The sequence below is a fragment of the Elephas maximus genome, chromosome 5 (genome assembly GCF_024166365.1).
Source record: "Elephas maximus indicus isolate mEleMax1 chromosome 5, mEleMax1 primary haplotype, whole genome shotgun sequence".
Classification (NCBI taxonomy): Eukaryota; Metazoa; Chordata; class Mammalia; order Proboscidea; family Elephantidae; genus Elephas; species Elephas maximus.
Genome location: NC_064823.1, coordinates 78757534 through 78777311, shown reverse-complemented (window position 1 = coordinate 78777311; position 19778 = coordinate 78757534). Strand labels below are relative to the sequence as shown.

Sequence of the window (19778 nt, the reverse complement as noted above, 5' to 3'; positions counted from 1 at the left end):
TGTTCATCACAGGGGAAGGTTATGAGCCGTAATTAACAGCTTGGTGCAGAGCTTTGTTCCTTTGCAGCATCTGTCTAGGTTTGATCAGTGCTCCACTATTTGCAATTGTAATCATTTGGTTTTTCTTTTCTTATCTGCTTAGCATGCAACACACATTGTCGAAGCTGTGATTCACAGGCCAGCTGTACCTCCTGCCGAGATCCAAACAAGGTCCTGCTCTTTGGGGAATGTCAGTATGAGAGCTGTGCACCACAGTACTATCTTGACTTCACCACCAAGACGTGCAAAGGTAAAGATCTTCCTAAATTGTGTGAGAATTGTTTTATTCATTGATATCCACTTGCCATAGATTTCTAGTCCTTCACCTTGGGAAAATACCTTTTATTATATGTTTGGACTTTCTCTGATGATAGCAGGAAGTTATTATGTGTGTATGTATGAAGCAAACATTTTTGAGTACCTACTCTATGCACTGGGTTTTTGTACTCTATGCCAAACACTATGTTGTTGGTGTTGTTGTTCATTGCTGTTGAGTTGCCTCCAGCTCATGGCAGTCTTATGTATAACAGAGCAAAATGTTGCCCCATCCTGTGCCGTCTTCATGATCGTTGGTATGCTAGAGTCCATTGTTGCAGCTATTGTGCCAGTCCATCTCACTGAGAGTTTCTGTTGTTTCCTCTGGCCCTCTATCAACTATGGTGTCCTTTTCTAGCACTTGGTCTTTCCTGATGACATTCTCAAAGTAAACGAGCCAAAGTCTCACCATCTGCACTTAAGAGGCGTTCTGGTTGTATTTTTTCTAAGATCGATTTGTTCGTTCTTGTGGCCATCCACGGTATATTCAATATTCTTCACCAATAGCACAATATGAATTTTTGTACTGTGGTGGCATGCATGCTGCTATGATGCTGGGAGCTGTACACTGGTATTTCAAATACCAGCAGATTCAGCCATGGTATACAGGTTTCAGCAGGGCTTCCAGACTAAGACAGACTAGGAAGAAAGGCCTGGCAAGTTACTTGCAAAAATTAGCCAATGAATATGACACACATGGGGTCACCATGGGTCAAAATCAATTCAAGAACAACAACAACAGCAAAAATCGACCAATGAAAACTTTACGGATATTGTGCTAGGTATTGGTACCTAGATGAGTGGTGGGAAACTGGAAACCCTCAGGTTCTATTTGACCGATAGACATGTTTTGTTTGGCTCACCTAATGTTCCAATGTTTTAAATATTTTAATGATTCACCTTTTAAAAATCAAAGGTTTTCTGTTTCTTTGGAAAAATCAAAAAGCTCTGGCAATACTGGATCTGCATTTCTACAACAGAAGATTGGAGCTGAGTAGCTGTCACCCGTTTGGATAGAGCATGATCTCTTCAGTTTACCACAGTTCACACCTTTCCCTATTCTATCACACCAGGCCTATTTCAAAGATTTACACTACTTTTTGTGGCCCTGCAGGGATTTGCTTTTACAGCTGTAGATTGCTAGACTCTAAGCCTAATGGGGTCAGGAAGTTGTGTCTGATTCATTCATCTCTGCTTAGCATTCTTAAATAAGTGAAAATGTGTCCCTGTGCTCATGGAATTTATAAGGAGATAATGTCAAAAACCAAGTGCCTTTTTTCTTGTTCTCCAGTGGTTGGGATTTGGGGGTTTATACTCTTTGAGGAGTCCCTAGGTGATAAAAATGGATAATGCACTTGGCTGATAACCAAAAGGTGGGAGGTTCAGGTCCACCCAGAGGTGCCTCAGAAGAAAGGCTTGGTGTGATCTACTTCCCAAAAAGTCAGCCATTGAATACCCTGTGGAGTACAGTTCTACTCTGACACACTTGGGGTTGCCATGAGTTGGGGCCAATCCAACAGTAACTGGTTTATGATCCATGAATGGATGTCAGTGCTCAGCAAGACAAAAACAGTTAAAGAGCTGGTTTTTCTGGACCCTGTTCCAGTCTCCTTCCAGGTTTCCCTCTGTCTCTGGTTCTGGCAGAGAAGCCAGGGCTTGGATATGGAGGTCAAAGATCTGTCAAGTAAACGTGGGATGCTTTAAGGCTTTGCAAAATTGCATACTTTTCCATTCCAAGAAATTTTACTTGGTTGTCTGCTTAGGTGGTCTACTCTGCTTAAGACCACAGAAGCTTTCCTGTCTTCTTTTTCTTTCTAACCAGGGGCTGTCAGTTGTGGTGAAAAATAAGATCATCACAAATCCTCCCTGTTGTAATTGATTTCATAGCTATGCTGGCAGTTTTCAAGGCTCCGTTTTAGTCATTTCCCTCCGCCCCCATCAAGACTGATTCAGCCAAATAAATGAGGGAGATTAAAAATCTTTTTTGAAGCACGTGTGCTGTCTTGCACATTTACCTGTTTGTTTGGGACTTAGCGATATTGCATCAAGGCAGAGGGAAAGGTGAGTAAGGAGAGGCTTCCCCAGTTTCTTAGAAGGGAGGAAGGGGAAGAGGAAGGGGCTGAGACAGCACTGAGTGGAGGAGAGATGTTCTCCAAGAAAAACGGTTCAGCAGCAAACATTTATTGAGCTGTTACTATGTGCCAGGTACTGTGCTAAATCCTTTACATTCATTATTTCACTTAATCTTCATGATAGGCTTGTGGAGTAGGTACTATTATTATCCCTGTTATACAGATAAAAAAACTGAGGGTCAAAAACTAAGAAAGCTGCATAGCATAATGCAGATTATAAAGTGGCAGAGCCGTGACTTGAGTGCAAGCTTGCCTAAGTACTTAACCATGCTATTTTGTCACATCTTTCATGCTTGAAGGATTTACCAGTTAGAACCCTGACTCTCAAACATGAGTTTTCTGACTGCGTCACTGTTGCCTGGGCCTTTAAAAAACAACGGCAATAGTAGCAACAACAACAACAATAGCAGCAGCAACGTGTTTTCCTGGGTCCCAATCCCTGGGACTCCATAGGTCTGGGGCTGGGTGTGATAATCTTTATTTCTAATAATTCCTCCACCTTACTTGGGTGTACCTCCAAGGTTGGGCCCTACTGAACTGGAACATAAGCTTCCTGAGGATAGGGTCCATGCTCAGTATTATGCATCTCACAGGTGCTTGTTGAGTGAATGAACGTGTGAACGAGTCAATTCTGCTGCTCTGAATTAGATCCTCTTTTGTTCAAGTAGAAAACCCTGGTGGCGTAGTGGTTAAGTGCTATGGCTGCTAACCAAGAGGCCGGCAGTATGAATCCGCCAGGTGCTCCTTGGAAACTCTATGGGGCAGTTCTACTCTGTTCTGTAGGGTCGCTATGAGTCGGAATCGACTCGACGGCAGCGGGTTTGGTTTGGGTTTTTTTTGTTTGTTCAAGTAAGCCCCTTTTTTCCAGACAGTTCTTTTGTGCCCGATTTAATTCAAACATTGTTGACTCTTTCTGTCTTGTGGTCAGCAGCTGATATTGAGTCATGCAGCTGGTGTCTGTGGTGGCAGCAGGTGGTTCTTCGTTGAATCTCTGACATCCCATTACTCGTCAAGCATTTGTGGGGCAAATTGGCTGCTCCCTTTAATAGGCTTTGAATGAAGACCCAGTGGCATGGCACAGGGACAAAGAACTCTGGTGCCCAGGGAACAAGATAAGGTTGATTCAGCTCCTCAGAAACTGTGCTGACAAGCAGGCTATACGTGAGCATGAAGTGATCCTTGTCCATGCCTGCATCGGACATAATTAGGAAACACTGAACCCCAGAGAAGCATTTGGGCTACTTCAAGCAGAGTCTTCGTTAGAGCTCACTTACCTGACATCTCTTGTGTCATCTGCACTTTACCCTTTGCAGCCGCATACAGCTTCCTCATACCTTAGTCCCTGGGGCCGAGGGAGGACAGAAAGGACGCTGAGCTAACGTGGGCTTTCTTTCTAGAGTGTGATTGGAGCTGCAGTGCATGCCAAGGGCCTCTGAGAACAGACTGCCTGCAGTGCATGGATGGCTACGTCCTCCAAGATGGGGCCTGCGTGGAGCAGTGCTCACCACCGTTTTACCGAGACTTGGGCCTCTGCAAGAGTAAGTATCTGGAGCCCCCATTCTGTGCTCACCCAAGATTTGCTTCATTGGATTTTTTACTCTTCTGAGAAGGAGCCTGTGGCAAGATTACATTCTTTGGCTTTTTATCCAGTTCCTGTTTTCTTCCCTAATATCTTCCGTTTGTTATAATGAGAATTTCCCTTTTCCTTGTCCCACGCCCACATACAGCATTCACTAAAATAAGGGGTTAGTATGGGAACCTTACGGGTGTATGGTGACATAAACAGGTATGCTTCAGCCATTACCTTTGGACTTGCCTAAAAATTGAACAGCCCTGCCCTCCCGATGGGAAGGTCTGTGTACCATCATCATTTAAGCATATGGAAAAACCATATTTTTCCACCTCTGTATCTGTAAACCATATACCTCACCATCACTTCTTTTGGGCCCAGTATCTCCTTCAGCCTCAACTTAGTACCACAAAATCCTCAGACCCTGAAATGCCCACCAGAAATGGACAGAGCATTCCTGCAAAGAAGTACGCAGGACTCTGGTAATGGACTTCATGAGTCAGAAAAGTTAACACTTCAGTGAAGTAGTACAGAGAGTCAAGGACTGGTTAGTAATAATGATGGCTAATGCCTGTCAATAACCTTATAGTTTATCTAGTGTTTTTCATTATTTCATTTGATCTTTACCCATCGGGGTAGGTAAGACATTTTATTTCTACTCTCATTTTATAAAGTTGGCCATTCACTGAGGCTCAGAGAAGTTGAGTGACTAATCCTAAATCTCCCAGCTGGTAAATACAGTGTTCACAGCTAGAACCAGGGCTCCTTGATATTTAGTCCAGTGCTTTGCCCAGTAGAGTCTAATGCCTCACTGTGATAGCCAGGAGCCCCTTGGAAGGACATACAGATTTCTGTTGACTTTTGTCTTTCAGGCTGTGGCAGCCACTGTTTGCAATGCCAGGGTCCCCAGGAGTGCACCCGCTGTGAAGGGCCATTTCTCCTCTTGGAAGCCCAGTGTGTCCAGGAATGTGGGAAGGGTTACTTTGTAGACCGTGCAAGTCACAGATGCACAGGTAACTTGCAGACTGTGCTGAGTACTTTGAAAAGAGGTGAGGGCAGCAAGTTGGTCATGGATGCTGACTCTCAGGTAACCAAGCTGAGCATCTGTGTTAGAAGGAGAATGAAAACCCAAGGAGATCAGCCTAAGTCACTGACGGCTTCTCATGCACACCTTGCAATTGCTAGTTAATAGGAGTGTGGGCCAATAATTCTCTTGCACAAATCAATATTGTTCCTTAAGATCTTCATGGAAACAGAGCAGATATTTCATAGAATTTTATGGAATGGAAATTCTTTACTAAGCGAAACTATTGTTTATAAACACAAAATCTTAATCTCCTTTTCTACTGGGTTATCCAAGAGAGTTTTTCCAGTTTTTTTCTCATCATTTCTATCAAAAAGTTGGTACCGTATGCTTCACTTTACAGAATACCTGACATACAGTAATAATTCTCATTAGCCAGGCGTAGCATTTTACAGTTTATGAAATTCCCTTTGTATACGTTATCTTATTTGATATTTGTAATGACTAGGTAAAATATGAAAGACATTATGAGCCCTGTTTTACAAGTGGAAATGAAGAGACTTAGAAGCATTAGCCAGGCAACATAAAATCAGATTTTAAAACCGAGTTTTCTGTTTCCAATCCAGGATCCCTGAAACTATACTATGCTGCCTTTCAATAAGGAAGCAGAAAAATTAGTGAATAAACACTTAATTTATAGAGGATTATTAAGGACCACTGGTGGCCTAGTGATTAAGTACCTCAGCTGCTAACCGCAAGGTTGACAGTTCAAATCCACCAGCCACTTTATGGGAGAAAGATGTGGCAATCTGCTTCCGTAAAGATTTACAGCCTTGGAAACCCTATGGGGCAGTTCTACTCTGTCCTATATGTTTGCTGGTATTAAAAAAAAAAAAAAAAATTTTTTTTTTTTAATTAACTTGGCTTAAATAAATAGCACTGTGGTCTTTTAAATAGCTAGTTCTCCTTGTGCACTTAAGATAATAACAGCAGCAGCGGCAATAATAGCAGCAGTGCTGGTAGCAGTCTGAGCCAGGCACGGTTCTGGTCACTTTACATTATAACACATGTAATCCTCTCATTACTACTATCCACATGTTCGAGAAAACAGAGTTAAAGGAACTTGCTCAAGGTATCAAAATCTAGTAAGTAGTAGAGGAAGCTACCATCCATCTGTCAGCTTGTTGTACTGTGGTGGCTTGTGTGTTGCTATGATACTGGAAGCTATGCCACCTATTTCAAATACCAACAGGCTCACCCATGGCAGACAGGTTTCATTAGAGCTTCTAAACTAAGACAGACTAGGAAGAAAGACCTGGTAATCTACTTCTGAAAATCAGCTAATGAAAACCGTACGGATAAAACAGAACATTGTCCAATATAGTGCTAGAAGATGAGCCCCTCAGGTTGGAAAACACTACCTAATAGCCACAACAATGGTCTCAAACATATGAAAGACCATGAAGATGGCACAGGACTGGGCAACATTTCATTCTGTTATATACATAGGTTGCCATGAAATGGTGCCCATGCAATGGCAACTAACAAGAGCAACAGTAGAGAGAGAATGGAACCAGAAAGAGCCTATGCTCTCAACCCTGTAAACTGCCTGTCTTGCAAGTCAATATGGTTAATTTCTTAAACATTCCATCTTCATGCAACGTTTTTGGGTCATAGTATTTAAAGGAAGGAGTACTCTCATTTTTCAGTTTCCTTCTGAGGGTAGATCAGTTCCCTAGGAAATTCTATAGGGAAACTGTTGGAATTCTGTTTGGCTGCAGTTGGGTGTTATCTCTTGCTTGTGCTCCAATTCTCCTGGCAGCAATCCTTTTATATCTCCAACACTGGTGGTCCTAACTGGGTGTCTGTGCCTTTGTTTTGTCTCATTGAAGTGTGTCCTCTCTTTCATAGCCTGCCCTCGAGGGTGCTTGCAGTGTAGCCACAGGGACCAGTGTCACCTCTGTGACCATGGGTTCTTTCTGAAGAGTGGCCTTTGTGTTCTCAACTGTGTTCCTGGCTTCTCCAGCCTCTCCTTTAACGGGACATGTGCTGGTAAGCGCTTCTCCTCAGATGGTCTGAATTCACTGGTAATTTCTCCATGGAAACTTAAGTTTACAAATATAGTTAGCTCATGTGATATGAAATGCAATGTTTTCATTTTGTGAAAACCTTGGTGCCACTAAGGAATAAAGGGCTATTTATAGAATGTGGAAAATTAGGAAAACTCAACTTTTATGATCTTTGGAAGGGACAAAGAAGCAATCTTTGTGCTTTAAAAGTCACAATTATCAGATCAAAAATTTGACATAAAACTTAGCCATGTTCCTGAACTATAGTCATGCTGAAGAAATTATACACACCCACACACCTTTATATATGTAAACCAGCCAAACAAACACACATACCCATTGCTGTCAAGTCGATCTTAACTCATAGAGGCTGTATAGGACAGAGTAGAACTGCCCCATAGAGTTTCCAAGGACTGGCTGGTAAATTCAAACTGTCAACCTTTTGGTTAGCAGCTGAACACTTAACCACTGAGCCGCCAGGGCTCCTTTAAAAAAAAATATATATATATGTATATATATATATTTACTTATCTATATTTATATAAACTTAGAGAGCTAATTAAGCAAGAATACGCTGGTGCATTCTTTTTGCACATTATGGAAATAAATTATAAAAAGTTACAAATGGTGTGAGGAGCCTGCCCCATTAAGTTTATACATTTAAAGAGATTTCAAATAACTTGGGTTTCTATTAAGAATATGGTAATATGTTAAAGGAAATCTGTCCCAACACATTAATAGACATGTCTACTTAAATAACAAAGAGAAATTAATTTAAATTCAATCTTAATTTTGAACCCTCAAATTTTTATAGGTGAATGAAACTTGGGAGTTACATTATGACTATGCTATCCTTAGCTTTTGAGCTTTTGTGTGCCCTTCATCAATAACATGAGGCAATTTTAATACCCATAGTCAATTATATTTTCCATCTCTATGTTTCTGTCCTCTAAAGATACTAAGACTTCCCCACAGAAGAAAATATCTTGGGCTTATTTTATTGGGATCCATCTGGAAACTTCAAGTACTTAAGAGTCAGCTCCTCCTCTCGAGACATAATACAAGTCAACTTGTGAAAATGAATTCTACTTTCATTAGAATAATCTTCCAGTAGAACTAGTCCCTCTGAAATTTGGCATTCCCTAATCCTGACTGGCTTAGTTGTAGAAGGGAACGCTACCAATTAAAGTCCCGGCAAAACAACTTGAAATTATTCCCATGTACATTCAGGGTGAGAATCGCTGGGTTAGAAGGAGGGTTATGGTATAGAGTAGACTATAATCTCATTTGTGTAGCTCTGAGTTAACATTACAAGCCTATTTCTTAAAATACTTTATTAGTCAATGTGCCAAGCCTGACATTTGGATTCATATGTTTTCCAGGCAAAATACATACCCCTAGTCTTCATGTGAATGGTTCCCTAACCCTTGCAATTGGTTCAATGAAGCCATTGGATTTTTCTTTTCTGAATGTCCAAGACCAAGATGGCAGGGTTGAAGACCTCCTGTTCCATGTTGTGAGCACTCCCACCAATGGCCGGCTAGTCCTCTCAAAGAATGGAAAAGAAGTGCAGCTGGACAAGGCTGGCCATTTTAGCTGGAAAGATGTGAAGGAGAAGAAAGTGCGTTTTGTGCACAGCAAAGAAAAACCCAGGTGACTCAGCGTTCTGATGCTTTCCATTGCTGCTCTGCCCCCCTCTCTCAGTCTCTCTTTCTCAAGAGCAATCCCTTCTCTTTTGGGGAAGATCAATACTCAAAAAGCACCAAATACTTTCAGCTGCCTGTCATCATGTCGCTGTAATTGCTTAGAGAATGTGCTTCTGTTAGAGGCATTTTCATTTTATCACATAATTATGGGTAATTCTCTGATGTGAGAGGAAAGTTCCTGGTGCAATTACCCAGTTTCTGGGCCCGGCAGAAACAAAAGCGGTTATAGACCTAGATGCTACAGCTGCTGCTTCTTCAACATTTGGGTAATATACTTGGAGTGAGCGTGGGATAGAAGATGGAGCAGATACTTTTGAAAGTGTGGTATGTTCCCTAGAATCTCAGAGTTAGAAGGAAACTGAGTGTCGCAGTTCACTTTATGAGATTAATTGCGGTTAATTGTTAAGCCTGATCCAGTTTTCCCCTGTTGCTTAGCACGCAGGTTGCCATGAAATGGTGCCCATGCAATGGCAACTAACAAGAGCAACAGTAGAGAGAGAGTGGAACCAGAAACAGCCTATGCTCTCAACCCTGTAAACTGCCTGTCTTGCAAGTCAATATGGTTAATTTCTTAAACATTCCATCTTCATGCAACGTTTTCCCCACCCCAGCTGACATATGCTTCAGGAATGCAATTGAATGTTAGCACTAACCCAAGCAAATATAGCCCATATAATTAGCAGAGTAAACCTGCTAAACTGAAATCAAAGAATGCACCCCAAAGATTAGGCCCTTGGATTATCCTTCACCCTGTTCTGCTTCATTAGTTAGACTATATGGATAAACAAGGAATTGAAACCCAAAGAGGACACCAAAACCAAAAAACCAAACCCACTGCTGTCAAGCCGATTCCAACTCATAGCAACCCTATAGGACAGAGTAGAGCTGCCCCATAGAGCTTCCAAGGAGTGTCTGGCGGATTTGAACTGCTGACCTTTTGGTTAGCAGCTGTAGCACTTAACCACAACGCCACCAGGGTTTCCCAAAGAGGACAAGTGAATATTTATTACTGTCAATGCTAAATCTGAGAATTTTTTTTTTAAAGGTTGGGCTAGGAGATAAGTAGGGAGAAAAATAGATTGCACTACTACCACTCCTTCAGTGCTAATGATGCTGGGCACACTAAAAGATAGTCTAATAGGAATGGTAAGACCAGCTAACATTTATTGAGTGCTAACTATGAGCTGGTGTCCCTGGGTGGTGGAAATGTTTAAGGAGCTGGGCCACTACTGAAAGGCTGGAGATTCAAGTCCAACTGGAGGTACTCCCCCCAAAAAAGCCTGGTGATCTACCTCTGAAAATTCAGCCATTGAAAACCATATGAAGCACAGTTCTACTCTGGCACACATGGGGTCGCCATGAGGTGGGGTCAACTCAACAGCAACTGGTTAACTGTGTGCTAGTCATTGTGTTAAGCACTTTGCATGCGTTATGCATACTTACATTTCTGGTCTGCAAATGAGGAAACTGAGGCCTTGAGAATACAAGGAATCTTGCAAAAGACTTCAGAGCTGATGAATGCAGAATTGGAACTCTAACTGAAGGTTCTCCGATTCCGCAACCCATGCCTTTAGTCACTATGACTTCTGCCTCCCTAATAATAGTAGGAATAGTGGAGATGCTTCCATCCTTAAGGGCAAAGTATCATTGCATAGAGAAGCATTGCAACAGAGGTGGAGCTTACAACTCTGGTTGATGTCACAGAATTGCTCTTCAAATTCATGCTAAGTGCCCTGCTTTCATTCTGCTGCAAGTATAGTTCTTAAGTGCTTGTATTACGCACACACACAATACACATAACTGCACCGTACTGTCTTGAAATAACTTGTCAAAAGTATAAAGCTCCATAGACAACCAGCGCATGAATGTTTGCCCTCTTGTCTATTTCACCTCTTTAAACTCTCATTGGAGTCCCTAGGTGGTGCAAATGGCTAATGCACTCAGCTGCTAACTAAAAGGTTGGAGGTTCAAGCCTGCCTACAGGCACCATGGCGGAAAGGCCTGGTCATCTACTTCTGAAAACTCAGCCCTTGAAAAACCCTGTGGAGCACAGTTCTACTCTGACACATGTGGGGTAGCCACAGAGTCTTAGTTTTGCACTCCTAAATGGGACAAAATACAATTGTCAGGAAATTCTTAAAGTACCCCTTCATGTATGTGTGTGTGTGTGTATATAGACACACACACATACACATATGTATATATATATATATATACACACACACACATATTCGTGTGTATATATATGTATATATACATGGAAACCCTGGTGGCGTAGTGGTTAAGAGCTATGGCTGCTAACTGAAAGGTCAGCAGTTGAGATCCACCAGGTGCTTCTTGGAAGCCCTATGGGACAGTTCTACTCCATCCTGTAGGGTCACTATGAGTCAAAATCGACCTGATGGCAGCAGCTTTGGTTTTGGTTCACACACACACACATATATACATGTATATACATATGCAAAATATTGATTTCTTGGAAGAAATACAACCAGAATGCTTCTTGGAAACAAGGACGGTGAGACCGCATCTCACATACTTTGGACATGCTGTCAGGAGGGATCAGCCCCTGGAGAAGGACATCATGCTTGGTAAGGGTCAGCGAAAAAGAGGAAGACCCTCAAAGAGATGGATTGACACCGTGGCTGCAACAGTGGGCTCAAGCATAGCAGCAATTGTGAGGACGGCGCAGGACTGGACAGTGTTTAGTTCTGTTGTGCATAGGGTTGCTGTGCGTCAGAACTGACTTGCAGGTACTTAACAACAACGTACATACACACACACACCCATAACTGAATTTTCTTTACTTCTGATTATTGAAGTTCTAAAAATCCAATAAAACAAAGATTGAAAGAAATAGTAAAATAAGGTTGGTAGAAAATCATGGAAAAAAGGAAATCTTATAAGTTCCTGAAAGATGCAAAAACAAAGGAACAACCTGTCCCATAGGTTTGTGTTGGGTTTTTTGTTTTGTTTTCCACATGAAAACCCTGACCACTGACCATTATTTTTTAGGATTAGAATACTTTAGGACTGACTTCCTTAGGGTTGAAATGCTCCTTTGGAGTAAAAGAGAGCCGTAAATGTAGTTGTAGTGACCATGCTACTCTGCATCGCTGCGATGTTGAAACTGTTATTGGAACCTCAGTGCCAACAAAAATCATTTTTCCCCAATAGGTTGGGAATAACCACCACTTCTTACTCTATTGCTTCCACCAATTACTTTCTCACAAAGCCTGGAGGTGGAGGTAGGGAAGGACAGAATTTAAATGGGACAGAAAATGAGGAGGAAAATAGAAAATGAGGGAAGACAAAGATCCTTAAAAAAAAAAAATCAGGTTTATTGATGTATAATTTTCATTCAGTAAAATTCACCATTCTAAAGTGCACAGTTCCATGAGTATTGACTAATGTGAACGGTCTTGTGACCATAACCGCAGTTCAAATGTGGAACAGGCCCATCACCCTGAGAAATCCCTTCGTGCCTTTTGAAAGCCAGTCCTCTCCCCCGCAGCCCCTGGCAACTGCTGATCTGTTTTTTGCCCCTATAATTTTGCCTTTTCTAGAATGTCATGTAAACGGAATTATACAATATGTAGTCTTTTGTCTCTTCCTTTTACCATAATGCTTTTGAGAGTCAACCACATTCTTTCATGTAGTTACTTCCAAGAATATCTTTTAAAGAACCTTTGAAACAGTTCCCCTTAAGGTAGACCAGAATTCAAGAACTCCTATAATGCTTTAATCATGTCTCACCAGCCAGCAGTGAGTTTTATACTTTATTCAACTTTAAAAGTGGGCAACTCCTACCTTCCCTTCTATCAGTCTCTGAAGCTGCTGGAACAACACACTTCCAAAGGAAATAAAAATATAATAAAGCATAAGCCTCATTTGGTTCTGTTAATTGAGACTCTTTGGTTGCAAGTAATGGAAGCCAACTTGAACTAGATTAGGCAAAATAGTAAGGCTTGTTGTAACACTGAAAGGGTGGCTGAGATCTCAAAGACAGCAAGGGCAACTGGCTCCAGGGCAAGCCTGGAAGCTAGAACTGGGAATGGGAAGCAGTCAAGAGTCAGTTCTTCCACTCATCTATCTCTTTGTTCATCGGCTTCATTCATCTCTTTCTTGAAGACTGGCTTGCTGCACATTCTCATCCACATGGTAAACTAAGTTTCCCTACAGTCATATGGTGAGACTGACCATTGGCTCTTAGTCATATGGTGAGACCGAGTACTGGCTCTTAGATTCCCAGGGGAAAAAATTAGCTGTCCTTTCCTAATCCTGTTCACGGTGGGGGTGTGTGGGGGATAGATGGAGTCATTAATACAGACATTGTAAACATTGAGAGCCCACTTACATGAACTGGACAGGGACTGGGGAGGGGGTTTGTAGGGAAGAGGGAATCATGAACTGGTTTGACTCTGAAAAGTTCCTTTCTATTCTCCAATTTAGCCATTAACCTAGAATACGTTACTAACCTGTCTTGGCACAACAATTTATTATTCAACCTCTTTTATGTAATTAATTTTAGAAAATTAAGAAACCAAAATTTTATGTAATTATTATGTTATAAAGGGGTCTAAGAATGTGCAATATTTTTACCTACATCTCACTGTGCTCATCTTTATCTGGTAGTTTTTATTTATAGTATGAAAATTATATTACTGTAGTGTTTTGATCCAAATTCTTATATGCACATAGCCTGAAAACACTTTCTTCTTGTTTTTTCTAAAGATTGATTTAATGATTACATTTTCTCATTCCTTTCTTGGGGACTTCTTTTAGGAAAGGTTACTTTTCCCTGAAAATTAGTGACCAGCAGTTCTTCTCTGAGCCACAACTGATCAACATACAAGCATTTTCAACACAGGTAATAAAAATGCCAAGCAGTTAATAATGTCACATGCCTGCTAATTCTCAAAGACAACTCGAGGTTTCTTGCAGTTACAGCAAAAATGATTGAGCTAAATTAGTCTTGGTTCATTTTCCTCAAGAAAAGGCACTGGAGTAATTTTTAGTACTTTTGGATAATACTAACAACAGTAATTACTAATACTTCTATAGTATTCTCCTAAGTGTTTCGTATAAGTAACTCATTTAACTGTCATGCCAACCCTGTGAGGTAGGTATTATTATTATCCCCAATGCAAAGGCGAGGAAACTAAGTAACAGAGAGGTTAAATAACTTGTCCATGGTGATAGAGCTAATAAACAGAAAGCTGAGATTTGAGCCCAGGAGATCTGGTTACAGAGTCTGTGTTCTTAACGGTTACATTGTGCTTCTTACTTTACTGAGTCTGTTACTAGCCCTTTAAAATAATTTGAAGCTTTTCTGGTTGTTAGGACTTTCCTTACTCTTTGATAAATGAATTTGTTTTATCTAAATATTTCTGTCTTCGGGGTACAGAATTATAGTCTCTCTTCTTTTGATGAACCACCATGTAGCTGAATTCCATTTAACTCAGTTTGCAGTATTTAGAGAATCTTGTTAAGGAGCTGCTTGAATGAGGTGCCATTGTGGTCATCAGCTGAAGAAACCATGGTAGATACTATAAAACTTAGGGTAATGGCCCTTCTGGTCTCATCATTCATCCCTGTCAAGTTGTATTTATGTGTCCAGAGCACATATAGTGGTAGACACTCAGACTAACTGGTTTGCAAGATTGAACAACTGAAATGTGCAAAGAAAATAAGATAGATAATGTCCATAAGTTGTGAACAGCAAGTGAGTGAGACATCACCATGGGAAAACAAGACTACCTAAAGATGCAGCTCTCAGAAGTGTTCTTAGTCATGATTCAAGGAAGGACACTAGGTCATTGTTATTAAATCAATTTTTGTGTATCTTTGGTTCAAAAATGAAAAGTCCACTGACCAAGGATAATTCAGACTTGAACTAGAAATGGCTGCCAAATGGTATTAACAAAGCAGCTTAACTCTTCTTGATGGCATTGCTCACATAAGGGATGACTGAGAGTTGAAGAATTATTAAAAATTGATTTTAAGTTAATGTGACATCAGGGTCACATTAACTTAAAATTTGAATTTTGTCCTAATTCAAAGCTAAACTAAGAATTTGAATTTTGTCCTAATTCAAAGCTAAAACACGTGACCACTGTAAATATAGGCCAGAGGCCCACACCAAGTCTCCGAATTTACTGATTTAGGTGTTTCTTAATACTGAAGCTCAGAAGTTTTATCCTTTTCATTTGGGCTTGTTTAGTAACTTCCATTAGGTGAGCACAAGCCTTAGGATAGGTACTGGCAAGTAACTTCCTAATCTGAGAAAGTGAGTTCCCATATTTCCCTGAATTTTGATTCTTTGTTGTCCCAAAATCAAGCAAATAGATAGTAAAGGAACATTTTTACTTTATTTATTATATAAGAATTTTAAAAATTATTTTAACTTTTTAAAGATGGAATTTTAGAAACAAATTTTAATTTAGTTTTGTTCCTTCAAATGTCTACGGTGTTTCAATGTAGTCTTCAGCCCACCTGAAATTTACTCATGTAAGTTAGTCTTTTCCGTACATGGATTTTGATATCACCTTTGACCTTTTCTCTCTTTCAGAAACTGAGGGGCCATTCATTCTCATATAGAATTACAGCTTTAGAATTCTCAGGAATTCTAAGGAGTAGCAGGGGGTGGTTAGCTATCACCTAGCTTCCCACTATGTGATTATTATAATGATGCATTAGTTAGACATTACTTAAATGGATATTATAATTTCCAGGAGGCCAGGAAGGTACTTGGATAGTTTTAAAAGAAAGTCGTTTGGACTAAAGAAGGCACTGTGCTGAGAAAAGCCCTAGATGGTTCAACTTCAAACGATATAAGATACCTAAGAATGTTTTCTTTGGCTTCTGGGCTTGATTTTTTTTTTGGGGGGGGGTGAGTTTTTTTGCTGTTGTGGTTCGTTAACTTTTATCTTTGTGAAAGAACATTTTATCTGCCTATTTAAGTTGGCAGGGGGAAACCTGACAATCCTTAGGAAAGCATATTAAATTTTGCTATATTAGGATTGCAACATGAATTAACCAGTTGGTTGCCTTACTCACTCAGACCGTAAACTTGTCAGGCTTTACAACCTGAGTTGGGGTTGGGACCTATCAAGATCTGGATGACAGAACTTGAGGAAAATTACTGGAAGGGACCAGAAATAGCATGGATTCAGAATGCAGAAATATCTTACTCTGAGTCAGCATACTGCAACATGGCCTGGAGTGAAATGATCATTCCTAAGCAAGAGTCCAGCAATTCCATACCTCTTATGAGCCTTTCTTGGATGCAGACAACTGATTGGGTTCTATGACACTAAGTTTACCTCAGTTACAACAGACCTTAGACTCCCCCTCCCCCCCCCCCCCGGAAATATAGTTTAAATCAAGAAAGCAAAGAGATTAGAGATTTAGAAGCAAGCAGCTCTGGTTGATGACCTCTCATGCAGACTGTGGCCTTGGGATGATTTGAAAATCCTCTAGAACCTAGAGGTGTGAAATAACCATAATTGCTGTGATTACCACAGCTGACCATGCCTCTGACAAATACTTTCCCCTTGGAACAGTTTGACACTCTGCAGGACCATCTAGATTTCCTTAGGAAGCAGAGAAATATCAGCCATATTACACACAACTGGGATCTAGTCCATCAAATTGTCCTTCTTTCCCTGCTGAATGACTCCTCTTTCCCTCCTTCCCTTCAACTCCACAGGCCCCCTATGTGCTGAGAAATGAAATCCTCCATATTAGCAGAGGAGAGAGTAGAAGCATCACCACCCAGCTGCTTGACATCCGAGATGATGACAACCCACAGGATGTGGTAGTTGAAGTGCTTGATCCTCCACTTCATGGCCAGTTGCTCCAAATGCTTCGGGCTCCCGCAGCCCCTATCTATCAATTCCGACTGGATGAGCTCTCTAGGGGCCTTCTCCACTATGCTCATGATGGCTCAGATAGCGTATCTGATGTTGCAGTCTTGCAGGTCAATGACGGGCATTCCTTCCGAAATATACTGTTCCACATTAAGACTGCACCCAAGGTAGGTGTCATTCCTAGAGCTACAGTTTTCTTGCACCTAAATGTGAAGTTTCATGTTGATATTATTTTTGCTGTATTCATAAAGTTAAGGTATGAGTAGTTATTTTTTTATTCGGGAGCCTGGCTGGTGCAAGTGATTTGTGATCAACTGCTAAAGCAGAGCTTGGTGATTCAAACCCATCCAGTGGCTCTGCAGAAGAAAATTTGGCAATCTGCTTCTGTAAAGATTCCAGCCAAGAAAACCTTACGGAGCAGCTCCACTCTGTGACACACGAGGTTGCCATAAGTTGGAAGCTGACTTGGTGACAGCTAACGATAACAATTCATTTATTCAAACATTTATTAAATACCTATTATGTAGCTGCTTAGGAAATTCAACGATTTATAGAACACAGTCTCAGAGGGCATTATCTATTTTGTTCACCCTTGATTTGGAAGACCTGTCCCCAAGTTCTCTACAAAATGGGAAACTTTAGTTTTTTTGTGGGGTTACTGCATCATTATCTGCCGATCCTTATCTCCTGCCTGAGCATGACCATAAAGAATCAAGGGCATCCCTGTGCATCTCTGCCCTCTGAAACAGCTCATGAAGTATGAAGCTCAGAGTGAGGTAATTTTAAGAATCTAAAAGGATGAGTTCAGCCATTCTGTTGGCCAAACTGAAGTAGGGTGAGGGAACTCTTTCTTTTAGTAATAGTAAGGAGCCCTTGGCCTGGGGGATAGTAACCCACTAAAGAGCAGTGTTATCCTGTCTGAGTCATTCACATGGCCACCTTTGTATGTTTTTGCCATATCTATGTGAACCTTTACTGTTATTTACCTGATATTTTTCTTTAAATCCACTTACTTTTTTATTCTGACCTTATCGTAATAAATACTACCTTTGAAATCATGAGTTTAATATTTTATTATTTTTAGTGCCATAGTTATACTTTTTTTCTAAAATATCAAAATTAATGTGTAACCATTTTTTAAAAGTTCATCCTTGTACTACATAAAATGTTCTTGGATACCACTAATGGGATGGGTATCACACTTTGGAAAATACTGGATTAACCCGTACAAGACCAAAGAGACTTATTGAAAAACACTTTCAAGACCATTTATTACTTGATAATATTTCACTAGAAGTCCTTTTCTCAGTTGTAGGAAGAAAGACTGTTTCCCATGGTGGTAGATTGGAAAACTTAAAATTATTTTGAACTTTGCATTCCACATAGCAGTCCTTACTGAGGCGTCACTAATGATTAGCAGGAGAGATTGATTTGCTGAGGACAGTTTAGAAATCACTTGTCACTTTCACACCAGTGATCACTCAAAATTTGTGATTGATCACATGAAGGTGAACAGCTGTATCTGATATGGTCTGCTCACTAGTTTCTCAGTTTCTTGTCTCATTATTTTCTGCTGCTGGAAACAGTGATGGTGGCATGAGATAGATGGGAGTAAGTGAAGGCTGATTATGAGATAAAGTTGGCAGATGGCCACCTTCTAGCTAATCCTAATTATCACCCTCTTGCAATTGCCTTGGGAGATGAGGTTTAGTTCTGAAGAGATGAAGTCTAGACAGGCTCAGAAAGTTTTCCTCCTTCTTGGTTTCTTTCCAAAGGTTGCTACAGAATTTCAGTGCATTAGCAGCAGGCTTTCCTTTCATGGTTTTAATTTCCATGTTTGGAGCTCAATTCAGTGCATTACACAGTCATTTTGTGCAGGATGGCCCAAGGTTAGAGGGCATTTCTAGGATTTTAGCTGCTTTGACTAGTAAAACAGGAATATAGAATTTTAACTCATAAATAAGGTACAGAACTTGGGCATCCTTATGGTCCCTGTAACTTGTGAGTTATTTGTAATCTGCAGCTGAAGGGTCACAGCCGTGAAGACCCTGTGGAACATGGTTCTACTCTGCAACACATGGGGGTCCCCATGAGTTGGAATTGACTCAATGCCAACTCTTTTTTGCTGTTGTTGTTTCATATGGGTATTTACCATGTTGCCAGAAAGTGAGTTTATATTGTCCCCCCCCACCCCCGTCCTGTCCCTCTATCCCCTGTAGTGCTCTGCTTGCCTGTCCATTAGGTGGCTGTAACTGGCTTCTAAGCCCATGAATTAGAATTATGAAACCAGTGACCAGAGCCTCAGCACCCATCGAGATGGGCTAATAATAAATTTGATGTTGTAATAATAATATTTTTAAAATATATACTATTTTTCCTTTTAGGAATTCAAACTACTTTTCCTTACATCTCTTCTACTGATCTTCACAATATTTTGGTGAATAAGATTAGAATAGAGGCTATATGACCTTATTTTTTTCTAAAGGAAATTCTATGAGTGGAAGTTTTTTGTTTTGTTTTTAACATTTATCGAACACTAGTGCTTGATGTGAATTATCTCACTTGATCTTCACAATCATTCTGTGATGTTTGCACTGCTATCTCCAATTTTCCAAAAGAGGAAACTGAAGCACAGAGAGATCTTAAAAAGTTCCTTTTCATTAAGGTATTTAGTGGTGCAGCTGTGATTTCAACTGAAGTGTATCTAGCTCCCCACACTTTAAAGGAGACTCTTTTCATTCTCACTTGTATTTTTCAGTGTTTTCATCCTATATATTTTTACTCTCACAGTGGACAGAATGGAGATAGAGCAATTTAGTGCTTTGCTCAATATCCTGTCCAAGCATACTGGGCCTGAACTCTCCCGAAATCTTACCTTTGGACTCATCACAGCTTGTTCCAAGTGAGGCTATTTATAATCATAAGTCTCCTGGGGCCCAAGAAGACAAAATTGCCTCAATTGTTTTCGCTTCCAGTGGATGTGTAGTCAGACATGATTGATTTTATTCTAATAGCCATTTCTTAAGGTAGGGCATACATGTCCTTAACTGTG

At 40.5% G+C, this 19778-nt stretch overlaps 1 protein-coding gene across 4 annotated transcripts in view; it reads left to right on the top strand.

Moving 5' to 3' along the window:
• Positions 1 to 19778, top strand: part of FRAS1 (Fraser extracellular matrix complex subunit 1) — a 532476-nt gene that overhangs the window by 327433 nt on the left and 185265 nt on the right. For 3 of the 4 annotated variants that reach the window (XM_049885934.1, XM_049885936.1, XM_049885932.1), the window contains 7 exons: positions 143 to 289; positions 3884 to 4024; positions 4929 to 5069; positions 6992 to 7132; positions 8532 to 8802; positions 13641 to 13725; positions 16567 to 16893. In XM_049885934.1, the coding sequence (XP_049741891.1) occupies positions 143 to 289; positions 3884 to 4024; positions 4929 to 5069; positions 6992 to 7132; positions 8532 to 8802; positions 13641 to 13725; positions 16567 to 16893 (1253 nt within the window). The remainder of the gene's footprint in view (positions 1 to 142; positions 290 to 3883; positions 4025 to 4928; positions 5070 to 6991; positions 7133 to 8531; positions 8803 to 13640; positions 13726 to 16566; positions 16894 to 19778) is intronic. The other variant, XM_049885933.1, reaches the window with a different exon arrangement.